This window comes from Ochotona curzoniae, unplaced genomic scaffold, assembly GCF_017591425.1.
Source record: "Ochotona curzoniae isolate NIBS_2020 unplaced genomic scaffold, NIBS_Ocur_1.0 contig_2210, whole genome shotgun sequence".
Classification (NCBI taxonomy): Eukaryota; Metazoa; Chordata; class Mammalia; order Lagomorpha; family Ochotonidae; genus Ochotona; species Ochotona curzoniae.
Genome location: NW_024465369.1, coordinates 52630948 through 52645375, shown reverse-complemented (window position 1 = coordinate 52645375; position 14428 = coordinate 52630948). Strand labels below are relative to the sequence as shown.

General features: G+C 40.2%; 1 protein-coding gene and 1 long non-coding RNA gene across 2 annotated transcripts in view; both read left to right on the top strand.

Annotated features, from left to right (window-relative positions):
* The first annotated feature begins 701 nt into the window (after window positions 1–701).
* Window positions 702–3185, top strand: LOC121150945. Its single transcript, XR_005883052.1, has 3 exons — window positions 702–798; window positions 2460–2599; window positions 3103–3185. It is a non-coding gene; the product is annotated as an uncharacterized LOC121150945 (long non-coding RNA).
* An 82-nt stretch (window positions 3186–3267) lies between these two features.
* Window positions 3268–14428, top strand: part of PGAP1 (post-GPI attachment to proteins inositol deacylase 1) — a 69492-nt gene continuing 58331 nt past the window's right edge. Inside the window, exons 1-3 of the mRNA XM_040971916.1 lie at window positions 3268–3494; window positions 9826–9979; window positions 12365–12540. Of these exons, the coding sequence (XP_040827850.1) occupies window positions 3348–3494; window positions 9826–9979; window positions 12365–12540 (477 nt within the window). The 5' untranslated portion in view covers window positions 3268–3347. The remainder of the gene's footprint in view (window positions 3495–9825; window positions 9980–12364; window positions 12541–14428) is intronic.

Here is a 14428-nt window from a genome sequence, read left to right as displayed (position 1 = left end):
AGCAGAAAGATCAAGACTAAAATATATCAGTTGGATTTTTCTTTTCAAAGAGTAACAGAGAGACAGAAAAAGATCTTCAATGTGCTGATTCACTCTGCAAATGCCTACAACAGCTAGGGCTGCATAGCCCAAAGCCAGAAGCCAGGAACTCCATCCAGGTCTCATATGGGTGGCATGGGCCCAAGGATTTGGGCCTCTTCCTCTTTCTAGGCTGATTAGCAGGGAGCTATATTGGAAGTGCAATAGTGGGAGCTCAATCAGATGTCAGCGTTGCAAACAATGGATTAACCCAATCAGACCACAATGCAAGGCCCCAGTTGGGCTTTCTAACAGGTCAATGGTTACCTTTGCAAAAAAGTTTTATTACGTAGAAGGAATACAAAGAAAAGAGCAGTGTTGAGACAAAAAACGGAAAACACAACATGGGAGATAAGTATATATCACATCTGTGGGAACCCTGACTAGGATGAGAAGACAAGGGGGCAGGGATAGCTACAGGGAGAGCTTTCCTTCCTTTTCAATAAATAAAACCTAAACCTATATCCATGAAGTGCATTGAAGAAGGGACAATAGAATGGGGGAGACTGATTTCCAGAAAAGAATGGGGGGGGGGGAAGGGATGGCAACTAAAACCCAAATACGAGTAGTTGCTTTTGATGTCCAACAAACTACACTAATAGTGCTTATTGTTTGTTAGGCATTCATCCAAGAACTTTTGAAGAAATGGAGTTGGGAATGAGGAGCTGAAGTAATATGCACCAGAAAATCAAAATTATCTCTGTAAATATGGAGATATGGGTAGGTACTAATTTATAAGAGTGGTAAAGAGATTTTGAAACTTGAGAAATGGTGCTTTGAAGGAGTGGAAATTGACTAGAAACATGCAAAACTTTTTTTAAACAAGTGTTTCTGAAAAGTAATTCAGGTTTTTAAAATCATTTTCTCCCTAGTACTGGGACACATTAGTGTCGAAGTTCAGAGCTAGACTACACCAACATGTTGGTATAGTTGGAAGTTGGTGAGACAGACAGGAGTTTAAGGAAATTAACAAAGCTGGTAGAAAAGTCCAGCGATCGTAGGGTTAGGTCAGATACAAACAGAAGTGAATTCAGGACAGGGCAATAATGGCTGGGGTAAAAAAGTTAAGAATACAAAGATTACAAGCATAAAGAATCCATTGTCTCTATCCCACCTAAGTAGATAATCCAGGCACGTTGCCAAAGATAATGAAAACCTGCCAACAAGTTAGCTGTCACCTTCTGTTCAGGGTTTTCTCACTATAGCTGTGGCAGGATAGATGAGCCTCGCTGCTCAGTGTTGTCCACTGAGCGTAATTCATGTCACAAGTTTCCTGAGACCTGCAGATCCTTAGGCCCCATCCTAGAACTACTGAATCAGCCCGATATACATATAGGATAAAAATACATATGTATTTTAACAGAATCTCCCAGGGACTTGTGTGCACATTAAGGTGCATAGATAAGGCAGTGTGTCTTCACCCTTGATTTGTTGTAATATTGCTCACAGTATGCTAACAGACAAAAGGACAGACTTTTCTTGAGTTCTTGACTCAATGTGTCCCCCTTTTTAATCTGTAGCTTAAATCCTGCCCCTGATGTCATCCTCCCAGTGCACTGGAGAGTGGACCCCACACTGCAGGTGTACCCTCTGCAGGCTGGACTATGTCAAACCCTGTAGCATGTGATATCATGCTGATCACTAACCAGCTAGCTCACCAAAACAGGTTTTCCTGGATCCAGTCATGTTGGTGTAATTTTGCAAATTTAACACATTCTATTCCTATCAATAGGATATAAAAGACAATAACAGTCTCAAGGGTACACATCACCTTATGAAGCATTTCATCCATGACACATCTCAAATTACTCTCATCACTTAACAATTACCCTGCTGATCAGCAGAAGCCATGCCCCCACCCCAGACCTGTCACTCATGTCCTTCTGAATCTATGTGCCTACATGGAGAGCTGCTTTCTGGCACGTTCCTCTATTTTCTTTCTCCAACATTCCATAACCAGCAGCCAGCTGTATTTGCTTAGACTTGTAATTGTTTTTGTGTGGTATAAAGAATATCTAGACTTCATCTCTCTTCCACGGTTTCTTATTTTGAATATTGGGGTGTTGCACAAATTGAACTATAAGCTTCTTTTTAGTTTTAAAAGCCATGTGTGTATTATAGCCAAATTTTCTCTGTCTACCACACACAGACACACAAAGCATGAGAGCTAGTGAGCCAGGAAATTAGTACAAGTGAAATGAAAATCAGTTACTGTCAAAACCATTCTAAGGAGAATTTTTCAGTGAGCTACACTTCACACACTCAGTCTGCCATTGGGGCAGCATTAGAAAGCCGTTCCTGTCCTTCTCCTCTTAACACTCCTGTGATTATGCATGGTTTTCAGCTGCTGTTTACTCCTTTCTTTGTGTAAAACCAAACAGAAACTCTTCAAAATCAATCAAGCCGTTTGGGAATCGGCTGTGGAAGCCTGAGCGAAACTGCCTCCCGGTCATGTGGTCCCACCTTCCAAAAGGATGGTTTCTGACGAGGGAGGCAAATCAGCGCCAAACCCATCACCCAGGTACCTGTTGGGGGAGTCGGCGCCGACAGGCGTTCTGGGAACGTTTTTTTTTTTAAAGACTAGGGAGGATTTTTGTGAGCCCAAATCGGCGCTCAAAGAAGGAAGAAAGCCGTTTGTTCCCTACTCAAGCTAACTGGTCCACCGGGCTGGGAATGCGCTGTTACCGTTGGGGGAACCGAAATTGCTAAGGTTAGAGGCGTTTCACAATTGAACGGGGGGAGATTTTTAAAATGCTGCAGGGAGAGGTGTTTGCCATGTGACAGCTGATGGTCACAGGACCCTGGTTCCTTCTCCCCTGGCCCGGCCTCTCCCGGTCACTCACGGTGTCTCGGCTCTGGGTTCGGTCCCTTCTCCATCCACCCCCAGCCGGCCCTTCTGCTCTTCCAGGGCTCTCCTCCCCTTCCGCCAGCCCCTTCCTCACCCTACACTCCCCCTTTTTTTCCCTAGACCCTCCAGCCCAGCCCAGCCCACTCCACTTTCTCGCTCTTTCTCTCATTCCGCAGATTGGCGCTCCCCCTGCACAGGCCGCCTCCGCCCTCCCTCTCCGGGAGGGTCCAGGGCCCCGGAGCGGCGGGCGGGCTGCGCGCAGGCGTACTGCGCGGCGGGCGCGCGGGCAGGCTGGCGACGCGCACGCGCGCCGCTGCTGAGGCTCAGCTCCGGCGCGGGCGGCCGGCCGTTCTCGAGCTCGCTCCGTCTGGGCTCCGGGCCCCGCAGCGGCGGTGGCGGCGGCGGTGGCGGCAGCACCACCATGTTCCTTCACTCGGTCAACCTCTGGAACCTGGCGTTCTATGTGTTTATGGTCTTCCTGGCGACCGTGGGGCTGTGGGATGTCTTCTTCGGCTTCGAGGAGAACAAGTGCAGTATGAGCTACATGTTTGAGTATCCGGAGTATCAGGTAAGGTCCCGCCCTCCCTGGGCTTGCTCCTGGCGCGCCCGCTCCTTCTGTGGTTTCCTCACCCTCCCGGTCGTGGTTCTCCGTACCTCTTGCACTTAGCTCGTCCAAACCTCGTGTGTATTCGCTCTGCCCTGAAGACTCCGCCGACACCCCTCAGATCCCCTCAGCTGCCTTTTGTGTGTTCTTTTACAATGGGGTGTTTGACAGATGACTTCCCGAGCGTCCTCCTCACCCTCGCCGGAGTTGCACCCTTGCCCCTGCGCCCCCCTCGCAGGCTCCACATCCTTAGACCAGCCCCGGAGAGAACACCTCTGCCCTTCTTCCCAGATCCGAACCCCGCACTCCTCGCCTTCCTGCTTTAACAGGTGCCCCTCCTTTGCTTCCCACGCTCCCGGAGACTCGGACGTCAGATGTCGCTTTTCCAGAAAGGAACCGAGCGTCTGCACAGTGTAGCCGCACAAGAATAAGGTCTTAGTTACTTCCCCAGGCCGTTGTAGAGGCTCCAGGTGAAACGTGACCTCATGAATAATTACACTGGAAACTATCCAGGTTGCCCTTCGTGCAGAGATGCTGTAGGCTCACCTGTGCTGTAGGTGTGGGGTAGTGCGTGTGCGTGCCTACCTGTGTTTATACAGGTCGTGAGGCGGCCCGCCTCTTACCAGTTGCATGCAAAATCTATTTCGCAGTGTTATTTTTGTTTTCTTATTGTGTGCTCAATGCGAGGGAGAACTGGACTTTCTCTCTCTCTTCCTCTCTTCCTCTCTCCCTCTCTTCCTCTCCCCTCTCCTTGCCCCCACCTCCTCATTTCTAGTTGAAAGTTCTCAATTATTTACTTCGTTAGTTCTGCATAGTGGAGTTTCGAATTTCATTCATGACCAACTGTAAAAGGAGATGGTGACAAATTACATGGCAGTTTACATGACTGTCCATAGAATTTTTTTCCTGATTAATTTTCCTAATTAATGTGTATCTGTTAATCGTGAAATGTCTTCTAACATCCATAAGACATATTTGCAATCAGATGCATACTGATAAAGTGCATTTTTAGAAAGCCAAAGCACATGGTTTTTTTCTTGTGGATAAGGATGTGATTTGGAATGGCTTTTTGTAGAAATCATTATGGAGGAAGTGTATTTGATTATGCTGCTATTATTTAGATCTTAGGGCTTCTTACTGTTTGAATTGCCTGAAGGCATCCTTTCTCGTGGGTAAAATTATGGACATTTTAGATTTCATTTGCTTTGAAATCCCTATTTTGACTTTGCATCAGTGATTGCAAGGGAGTGGAAACATTTGCTTTGGATGTTATGGAGGGGGAATATTCTAGAGTGTTACTATTATTTCTGTTCATTCCTGAGCCAACATGCTGCTTCGTGTGTATTAGAAGCTATGTACTAAAAGACATGGGCTTCTACTTTTTGTTCTGTGAAGCTGGAAACAGAGCTATTATGATCTCCTTCTATGTTTTAATAGGAAAATCCCAATAGATTCAAGTAGGTCACTTTGATTTTTGCAGCATTGAAGATTTTGATTAAAATAAAATCATTTTGGAACAGTACATTACTAATTCCCACTGATTTTTGGATTACCTAGTTATTGAAGCTATTTTAGCATTTGCAAGTAGTAAAAATTGCTTTCTGTGGTGTTGAGAACAAGCTATGCAATCCTTATAAAATTGATGGGAAGGTGAAAAAATTGGTGTAGCTAATGCAGAACAGTCACTTTTTTTGTTGTTCTTGTTGAGTAGTCTAGTTATTTTGGTTCAGATTGTTTTTTGCCGGGCGGTTTCCGACATTGTTAATATGTATATTTATAATTATAGCATCAGGAGCTGTTGATCCACATTTTCAGCACATTTTTTGTTATAAAAAGCTGTGTTTCACTGCAGCATTATGTTTGACTCTCGGTGCTTTAATTTGCACCCAGGTTGTTTTGTTGAGCAAGTCCAATCAAAATCTGCCTAGAGAAGAGAGTAACTTTTAATAAAGCTAAATTTTCGTGTAAATAAAATCTTTCTGTTCAGACCAAATAGTTTTTATGAGTAAAATGTTATAAGGATATTTTAGGTATTGCTTCCTTTTTTTTTTTTTTCATGATGCAGATCCATAGTCACAGGGATTCCCCTTCTCACCACTGCCACCCCAAATCCTTCCCCTACCCCACTGTTTTTCCCCTGTTATAATAGCATGGTCCTCCAGGAACAGTCACAAGTCCATCATCTGCTGCTTAATTGTATCATGACATTGTAGGTATAGACAATGGTAGAGTCCAGCATCCTATTGTCATATTTAACAGTTTAACTGGGAGTCTGTCTTTTACTCAGGAATAGAGATGCATGCTGCAATGTATCTTCACTTCCTGGTAGACTAGTCTCCATTGTAAAGTTCCCCTAGGTGAATATACTTATATACATGTTTACCTATATATCTATTGATCTTGTGTTTTGTGTGAAGCTTGCCTTTTATCACAGAGAGCATATGATATTTGTCTTTTGGGAATTTGCTTGTTTCACTGAGCATAATGGTCTCTAGTTGGAACCATTTTGTTGCAAATGGTAGGATTTCTTTTTTGTTTGTTTGTTTGTTTGAGCCTTCTCAAAACCAGGAGCTTCTTCTGGGTCTCCTACGTGGGTACAGGTTCCCAGGGCTTTGGGTCTTTCTTGACTGCTTTCCCAGGCCACAGCAGGGAGCTGGATAGGAAGCAGGGCAGCCAGGACATGAACCAGCACCCATATGGAATCCTGGCATGTGCAAGGCAAGGACCCCAGCTGCTAGGCTCCTGAGCTGGGCCCCTAGAATTTTTTTTTTAATGGCTGAGTAGTAACTTTTAACTGTTGCTTACAGTCCACTTGTTGTTCACAGACTCATAGCTAGCATGTAAGATATCTTCATATTCGAATTTCTTCTCTCTCTCGATCCTTTCTTTCTTCTTGCTGCTCACTTGCATCTTTTTAGCCAGCCAGAGAGAAAAATAGAAAGGTAGTTGAAGCATGATTGATTTTATTGTCCATTTTTCAAAATAAAAAAAGTGGGGAAGCAATTAAAAACCTTTGCCAAAATGAAGTTTTAATTTAAAATTATTGGTTATCTCTATTCATCCTCTGGCTGCAAATTGTCCTAGACCTATTCAGCCAGTTTGCTAAACATCTTATACACACAGCTTAAATCTATCAGGCAAAGTAGGTATGATCCTCTAAAGGTTTTGCCTTATGATAGTAAGATGAAATTTACATTTAGCAGCAATGCACTTTAGATAAATGTAGATGTGGGAGCCTTTGAGTTATTTCTCATACAGCAGTGTGCTTAAGTCTCTTCATTTGTGTGACCTCAGGATGGTTCTTCTAATGGAAACTGGCTGGTGTTGCGGCAGTTGGTTGTGCCACAGCTTGGGCTGCCCATGTCCCATGTTGGATGCTGCTTTGAGTCACGGCTGCTCTGCTTCTGATCCAACTTCCTGCTAATGTGCCTGAGAAGGCAGTAGAGGATGGCCAAGGTGCCTGGACCCGCCCTCCATGTGGGAGCTTGGGTCTGGTGTGGATCTGGGTGTTGTGGCTATATGGGGCGTAAACAGGGTAGATTTCTCTACCTGTATTCTCTCTTACTGCTGCTCTCCTTTTTCAAATAAATATATATAAATAAATCCTTTTTAAAAGGAAAGTATAAATCATATTTTGTTATGAAGTGTGATGTTTATTTAGCAAGTGTTATGGAATGACTACTTTATGCTAGATGTATCTGGACACTTAGTGTGGATGTGAATGGATTGGCAGTAAATCAGACCTTATGCCTTTATGTCTTTATAATTTAAGGAGGCAGACAGGAATATAATGTATGGTTATAGTACACGGTCGTGCTGTAGTTTGAAGAGAATGCTTACAGAGTTTTCAGAGAGTGAGCATGGAAGCTTGTATTGGGCGTTCAGAGGCTTTAGAAAGGTTGCAGGGAATTGAACCATAAAATGTAGAAGCAACCTGAGTTTATAAAGTGCAGAAGCAAACTTGCATGCATATATAACATATGTGAAGGTAGAAAGGGGCATTGCATTTTCAGTGTTTATAAGGAGGAAATGAACTGTGTCCATATCCAGATTGTATATATGTAGCAATTCTTGTATATATGTCAAATAATTTTTGAGGCACAAACTAATAATATCGATTGCCTTCCAGCTAGGCTAACTGGGTGGCTGAAGGACCAGGGGTACATCCTTTTGAATGTTTGATTTTGAAACATGCTGTGTCTAAGTTATGAGGAAGTAGGTAAGAATAATTAGAGTCAAATTTTTAAGGAGTTCTTTCTTTAAACCATAGATAGCACATGCACACACACACACTAATTAAACACGTAACATATGTAGCAGGTGTTTTCCTAGGGAAATTCTGACAGGGAGACAAACCAATCTGAATGATTCACTTGTCCTGGAGTGTTTATTTGTTTATTTAAATTAAATGAGAGTCTCCAGGACTCTGCTTAGGGATTGGTGAGCAGAGAGCTGAGCTGACCACTCTTTGTAAGACCTTTAAAACTGCTAGTGTCCATTTTGATTATTAATTTATTTATTGGTCAGTTATGGTTATCAGACTTTTTGAGTTTTGGTTTTAATTCACAATTTAAAGATACATTAGAAAATAAAGACTTTAGTGTCTTAAGTCAGAGTTTTCTGGTAGTTTACTGGAATTTTGGTTTTTGGAAAGGAATTTAGGCTAGTGATCAGTGATCTTGCCACAGGCAAGATCAAAGGAGACTGTAGGCAGTTTATGGAGAGAATATAAGTATAAAAATAATTTATTTTAATTATAGGTCTCTTGAAGAGGTTGCTCATTTAAAATTATCTACATAAAATGATTGGAGTTCTGCTGTTAGGAATTTTTATCTTCTTAAATGCCATGGCCCTTTTCTCTCCCTTCCTCCTTCCTCCTTCCTCTCTCCTTCCCGTTTCATTCTTTTCTATTTTTTGTCTGTGATTTTCTCTTTGTCTTTCATATGTTTGAATGTTATTTCTCACTGCAAAATATCACATACAATTTTTTTTCCTTTTTCCAGAGAATTAAATATTTGTTTTGAAATACTAAATTGCAAAGAGTTAAGACATGTTTCTTTGTTCTGTTGCATTTTCTTTTTGATTAATTTGTACCTAAAAAAGTGTTACTTTCACTTTTGATTATATACTGTGTATAATTATTATTAAGATTGATGTGAGTTGTCATATCTGTATAATACAGAGCATATATGGGAGTTAGTATTTCTATGTTTAGAATAGTTAAAGAAATAATTGCAGTTGCTAGTATCTTAGTAAGTGCACAGTCTCAACAGCTGTTTCCATAGTATCATTGACACAGATTGTTTATGATAATACTGCGAAAGATATTCACTCAGGAATGTGCATGAAGTTCAGAATTGTGGTTTGTTTAGGATAGTGAGTTTTTTTTTCAATAGTCAATAATATTTAGAGCTTTTGAAATTCAGTAGTTAAAAGTTTTTTTATCAAACACATAACTATACATATAGCAATCCTAGATTATTAATTTGTCATAGTCTACTTCATTTGTCCAGTGTAATTGGTTCAGTTCTGGTGGATTCTGTCCTACATTTTGGAAGATGGTTTATCTTAAAAAAAATTGGTGGAACCCCATGGCTCATTTGTGAAAAAAAATGATATGAGTTGCGGAGTAATTTAAGGCTTGCTTACAAACCATGTACCTGGTCCATGAAAACTGAAGCAGGTGCCGATTCACTGAAATGTTTATGATAAGAAGAATGTGCATGTCTTGACCAAAACATGTCTCAGGATTTTAGTTAATTTATGTTACAGATTATAGGTCAAACATACTAAGTTCAGAGGTCAGAAAGCTGCATTATAAAACAAACTTAACTTACCTTAGAGAATGTTACAGCTGGAGTATACAGCTGGGTCTGGGAGAAAGGAGGGACATTATGAAACAGTTTAAATTGGCAAAAAAGAAAAATGGAAAGCATTTGTTCATGTCTAAGTGTAATTGGTATTGATAGTAAATTAAGTACATTTTCAGCTATGTTAGACATTTAACTTTGTGACATTAAGCAGTTCTTTTCTGTCATTGTGGGGCTATTTTCCATAACTTGTTTTCTTTAGAACTTTAGAAGTCCAATTTCGTGCTTTTTCTGAAGAGTATATGGTTTCTCAAAACTCATGCAATTCTCCTTCAAATAATCTGTAACTTATTTTGTGCATTAGTTATAGCTTTGTCATTGTATCTTAGAGTCGATTATTTCAGGTTGTGTAATTCAGAATTACAGTGAGATCGAATTATATTTATAAAATGTTTAAGCTGAAGGTGTTTTTTTCTTTGCTGTAGAAAATAGAACTTCCAAAGAAACTGGCAAAACGCTATCCAGCATATGAATTATATCTTTATGGAGAAGGATCCTACGCTGAAGAACACAAAATTCTCCCTTTGACGGGTATTCCAGTTCTGTTTCTTCCTGGTAATGCTGGAAGCTACAAGCAAGGTAAGTACATTTTAAAAGGTCTACAATTTAATTCAAGAATTTGAATCACATACTTCCTCAAAAATCAGATAAAGTGAATGAAATGCTTGCTTCATGTTAAGTACTGTGTTGGGCATATATTAGGAGACTCAAATATGTGACATTTTCTCTTGAGAGAAACATGTAAGAAGTTCCTGGGAAAGAATAAAGACAAGTTTGCCAACAGTGAGGAGGAGGAAAAAGAATAAGATGGTGGGTGTAATACCTGAACGATGGACTTTCAGGAATCCATGTAGGCAACTGTTTCTGTTGGAAGTGGAAGATATAAAGAATTAGAATCTTGAAGCATTTGTTGGAGAAGGAAGATCATGGTGTCTGTTATGTTGGACAAGAGAAAAGATTTGTTTCTTCCTTTTGGAGCTGTTGGAACTAGATGTAGAGGTACTGAGGGGAACACAAGAGAGGGTAAGAAAAGCATCTGTGCAGTTTTCAGTATTATGTACAAATTACTGAGTGTTGGCTTGGAGATACTGTAGTTATTTCTCATTTAACGGTCAACAAATCTGGAAGCAATTTTCAACTAAAATCTGCTTTCTTGGTTGTTAAGTGGATGAGAATTGCTATGCAGTGACACCAGAATTGTTCCAATATGTACTATAATTACTTATATGCCTGCTATTCATCTAGCAAACATTTATGGAGTACCTACAGTGAACCAAGCAGTGTTCCTGGTATTAGGGATTCAAAACAGCCAAGACACATTGTATTTTCCTCTTTAAACTTAACATTCTTTTGGAAATGTCATCACCAATAAGATTTGTCTGCAATGTTAAAAAGCTTTTCAAAACAACAACAACAAAGAAGAGGATAGATGATGAACATTCCAGGAGTTGTCTAGTTCAGTTTAGATAGTCAGGGAGACCACTGGAAGATGACAGTTGAGCAGAGGCTTGAGTGTGACAAGGGATTGAATGTGCCTACAGGAAGACTCTGAGGCTAGAATATCCCCTGGTTAATCCAAGGCACTGTACCTGGAGAGAGTAAAGAGAAATGAGAATGGATGAGTAGCTGTAAGTTATACATCAGTTCTCCAGGAAGTCCATGAAATAATAAGTTAATTTTGGTGCCAGTTTTGAAATTGTGTATTCAAGGAATCTTCCAGAAAGTTCATGGGAAAAAGTTTAATATGAAAAAAGCTAAACTAGGCATGGATTCAAACTTTTTTGGGTACCAAAATAAACTGTACTTCAAAAATTTCATGAGAACTAAAAAACCAGTTTATTTTTGGTACATTTTTTAAAAAATATTTTCACAGATGAACTATATAATGGAAATCAGAATCCCAGAGAGTGAAGATACTCCTAAATAAAAAGAGGACTCCCAATGAAACAAATATACCCTGGCAATATGTTACTTGGTTTTCTTTGTCTGCATGTACCTGCAATGCTGTGATTGGCTTAAACAGCAAAACGCGAAGCTTGTACCTGTTCCTAAAAATATATAATAATGTAGGTATAATATCCCTATACCTACAAAACTATATCATGGAAAATAATAATGACATTAAAAAAATTAATGGTAGCCACTAGGTGGGAATGGATTACTAATACATGCCACATGTGGATAAAGCTTGAAAATATTGAGAGGTAAAAGAAGCCCATCACAAAAAAACATGTACCGTGTGACTCCTTATATAAAATTCCAGAATAGACAAATATGTAGAGACAGAAAGCAGTGCTTGTTGTTGGATTGGGACAGGTGATAGGCAGAATTTTGCTTCTGAGGTGAATAAACTCTGTCGTAACGTTAAATGTCAGAGATGGTCAGTATACTGGAGTATGTACTTTACATAGTAAGTTGTGTAATACATAAATTACCATGTCTAGTGTATTTTAAAAAATGAGAGTGGGAAACAGGCAAGAGGTGGTGGTTCTTGGATTGGGCATGAAAGGTAGAAATGATGAGAGGCCACAGTTGGGAATGCATTTGAAAGTAGAGCATGGCAGAATTTACTGATGGATTGGCTGTTATGTGCAAAAGAAGCAAGTGTGAGGATTTAAAACCCAGAATGAGCAGATATTGCTTGTGACAACCTTCTAGTTTTTAAAATCCCCAGTAAATGTGCCAACATTCTTTTTTTTTTCTCATCAAATAATACTCACTGTTCTTTTTAGCTACTGTTGCCTGTACTAAAGGGGAAGCTAGTAGAGTATGGGTGGCTTGTTTGTGTTTTATTTATTTAATTGAAAATATTTGGGGTATGTTGATTTCAAAGTGTGCAGTTGTTGTTTGCACTTATTAAACTTGTACCATTAGTGATGCTACAGTTATTTATAAAGATACTTGGAAGCAAGAATGGATGAAACTTTACAGTTTTTTGAATGTGCATTTCATTCTTCTCTACAGTTCGTTCTATCGGCTCTATTGCACTTAGAAAAGCAGAAGACATTGACTTCAAATACCACTTTGACTTCTTTAGTGTGAACTTCAATGAGGAGCTAGTGGCCCTGTATGGTGGCAGTCTTCAGAAGCAGACCAAGTTTGTACATGAGTGCATTAAAACAATTCTTAAACTCTACAAGGTAAGCAAGCAATGGTGTGGTACAACCTGTCTGTATATTTTTGTTTTTTTAAAACACTATGTGTAATTTATTTCTTTAAAAATTTATTTTAATTTACGTGAGAGGCAGAGTTAGTGAGAGGGAGAGACAGAGACAAAGTGATCTTTCCTCCACTGGTTCACTGCACAAGGGCAGGGATGGGCTAGGCCAGAGCCAGAAGCTTCTTCCAGCTCTCCCATCCTCTTGGGTCATCTTCTGCTGTTTTCCCAGGTGTAATAGCAGGGAGCTGGATTATAAATCGAGCATCTGGGACTCAGATTAGTACCCATATGGGATGCCTACATTGCAGGTGAAGACATAACCCATTATACCAGCTCTTATTCACTGTATTTTAAATCATATATTTGTTTATGTGGAAGTTGAAGCAAAGATGACCACAGACCTTTTTTTTTTTGAGGGAATGGCGAGGCAGAGCTTGGTGATGTGGACTTAATGCTGGTTTTGAAATTTAAATTTGCAAGAAACTTTACAAACTTAAATTTTTTTTTTCCATTTTATTTGAAAATTTGTGAAGAGGGAGGAAGGAAGGGAGAAGAGAAGAGATATGCCTTCTGCTCACTGGTTCATTTCCCAAAGTTTCAAAAAACCAAAGCTGGGACAGTCTGAAAACAGGCACCTGGGAAATCTGGTCTCCCATTTGGTTGCCAGTGACCTACATTGGGAAGGAGGCATTAGTATGAAGCTTAATCAAAAACAGAGTGGCAAAGACTTCAGCTAGGAACTTCAATATGGGATATGGTTGTCATATGCAGCATGTGCCAAATGCCTGCCTGGAGAAACCTTTTTTATGCTTAATTCAGAAAAATATTGTTTAACTTATATATAATTAAGGAAAACAATGTTTGCCCTAAAAGCCACTGGTATAGATTTGTGCTTCTAGCCATGATTGAGTAGCTCTTACTAGATTATATAGATTATATAGTTTAGACTGCCCGAATATATAAACAGTTATGAGACTGAGCATGATATCTTAAGTACCTATTTATGAATGTTAGCCAACCAAATAGCAAAGAACTTTGCTCCCTGCAAAAAAGTGAGTTCTGTTATTTTCATGGCTTTTTCATTAGAAGCAATTTATCAGACCATGGACAAACAGGCAGAGAGCAAGTTGAGAACATGGATACCACTGCATTGAGGAGGGCACAGAATTGGAATTTGGGATTGCTTGAGCAGCTTGATGCTCTGGGCTGTGTGAAAGAAGACCTCGAGTCAGAGTGTTGCTGTCCTGCAGCGATGGACTTGGTGCACAGAGCCGATAACAACACGTGTGGACTCTGACTGATGGTCGAAAGCCAAAGTTTATTAGGGGCATCAGACTTTATACACTGAGGGTCATATAGCATAAGGGTGGAGGTGTTGAGTTTATCAACAAAACCCATCAACTGTTTCTATACTTTTGTTTGGAACTCCTTTTGTCTTTGTATGTTCGACCAAGTGTTCTCAAACATATGCTGTCCACTCTACTGTTCTTATACAAATGATATCCAATCCGTTATACAAAAGGCATCCTTTCAGTTGTTCTCATACAAATATTATCCAATCAATTGTAATCCTGTGCTCCCTGACCTTCTAGGGTCACAATGTCCTACATCAGAGAAAGGGTTTCTAAAATCAATCAGAAAAAAAATCCTCTTTTTTACAGGGAATATCAACTAAAAATTTCCACTAATTTCTCACCAGAAATAATAAAAGCTCAGACTGGCCTTGTGATGTAGTGGGAAAAGCATCCACCTGTGACACCAGCATCCCATAGCACCAGTTTGTGTCCTGGCTGCTCCACTTCCAATCCAGCTCCTTGCCAGTGGCCTGGGAAAAGCGATGAAAGATGATCTGAGTGGTTGGGTCCCTG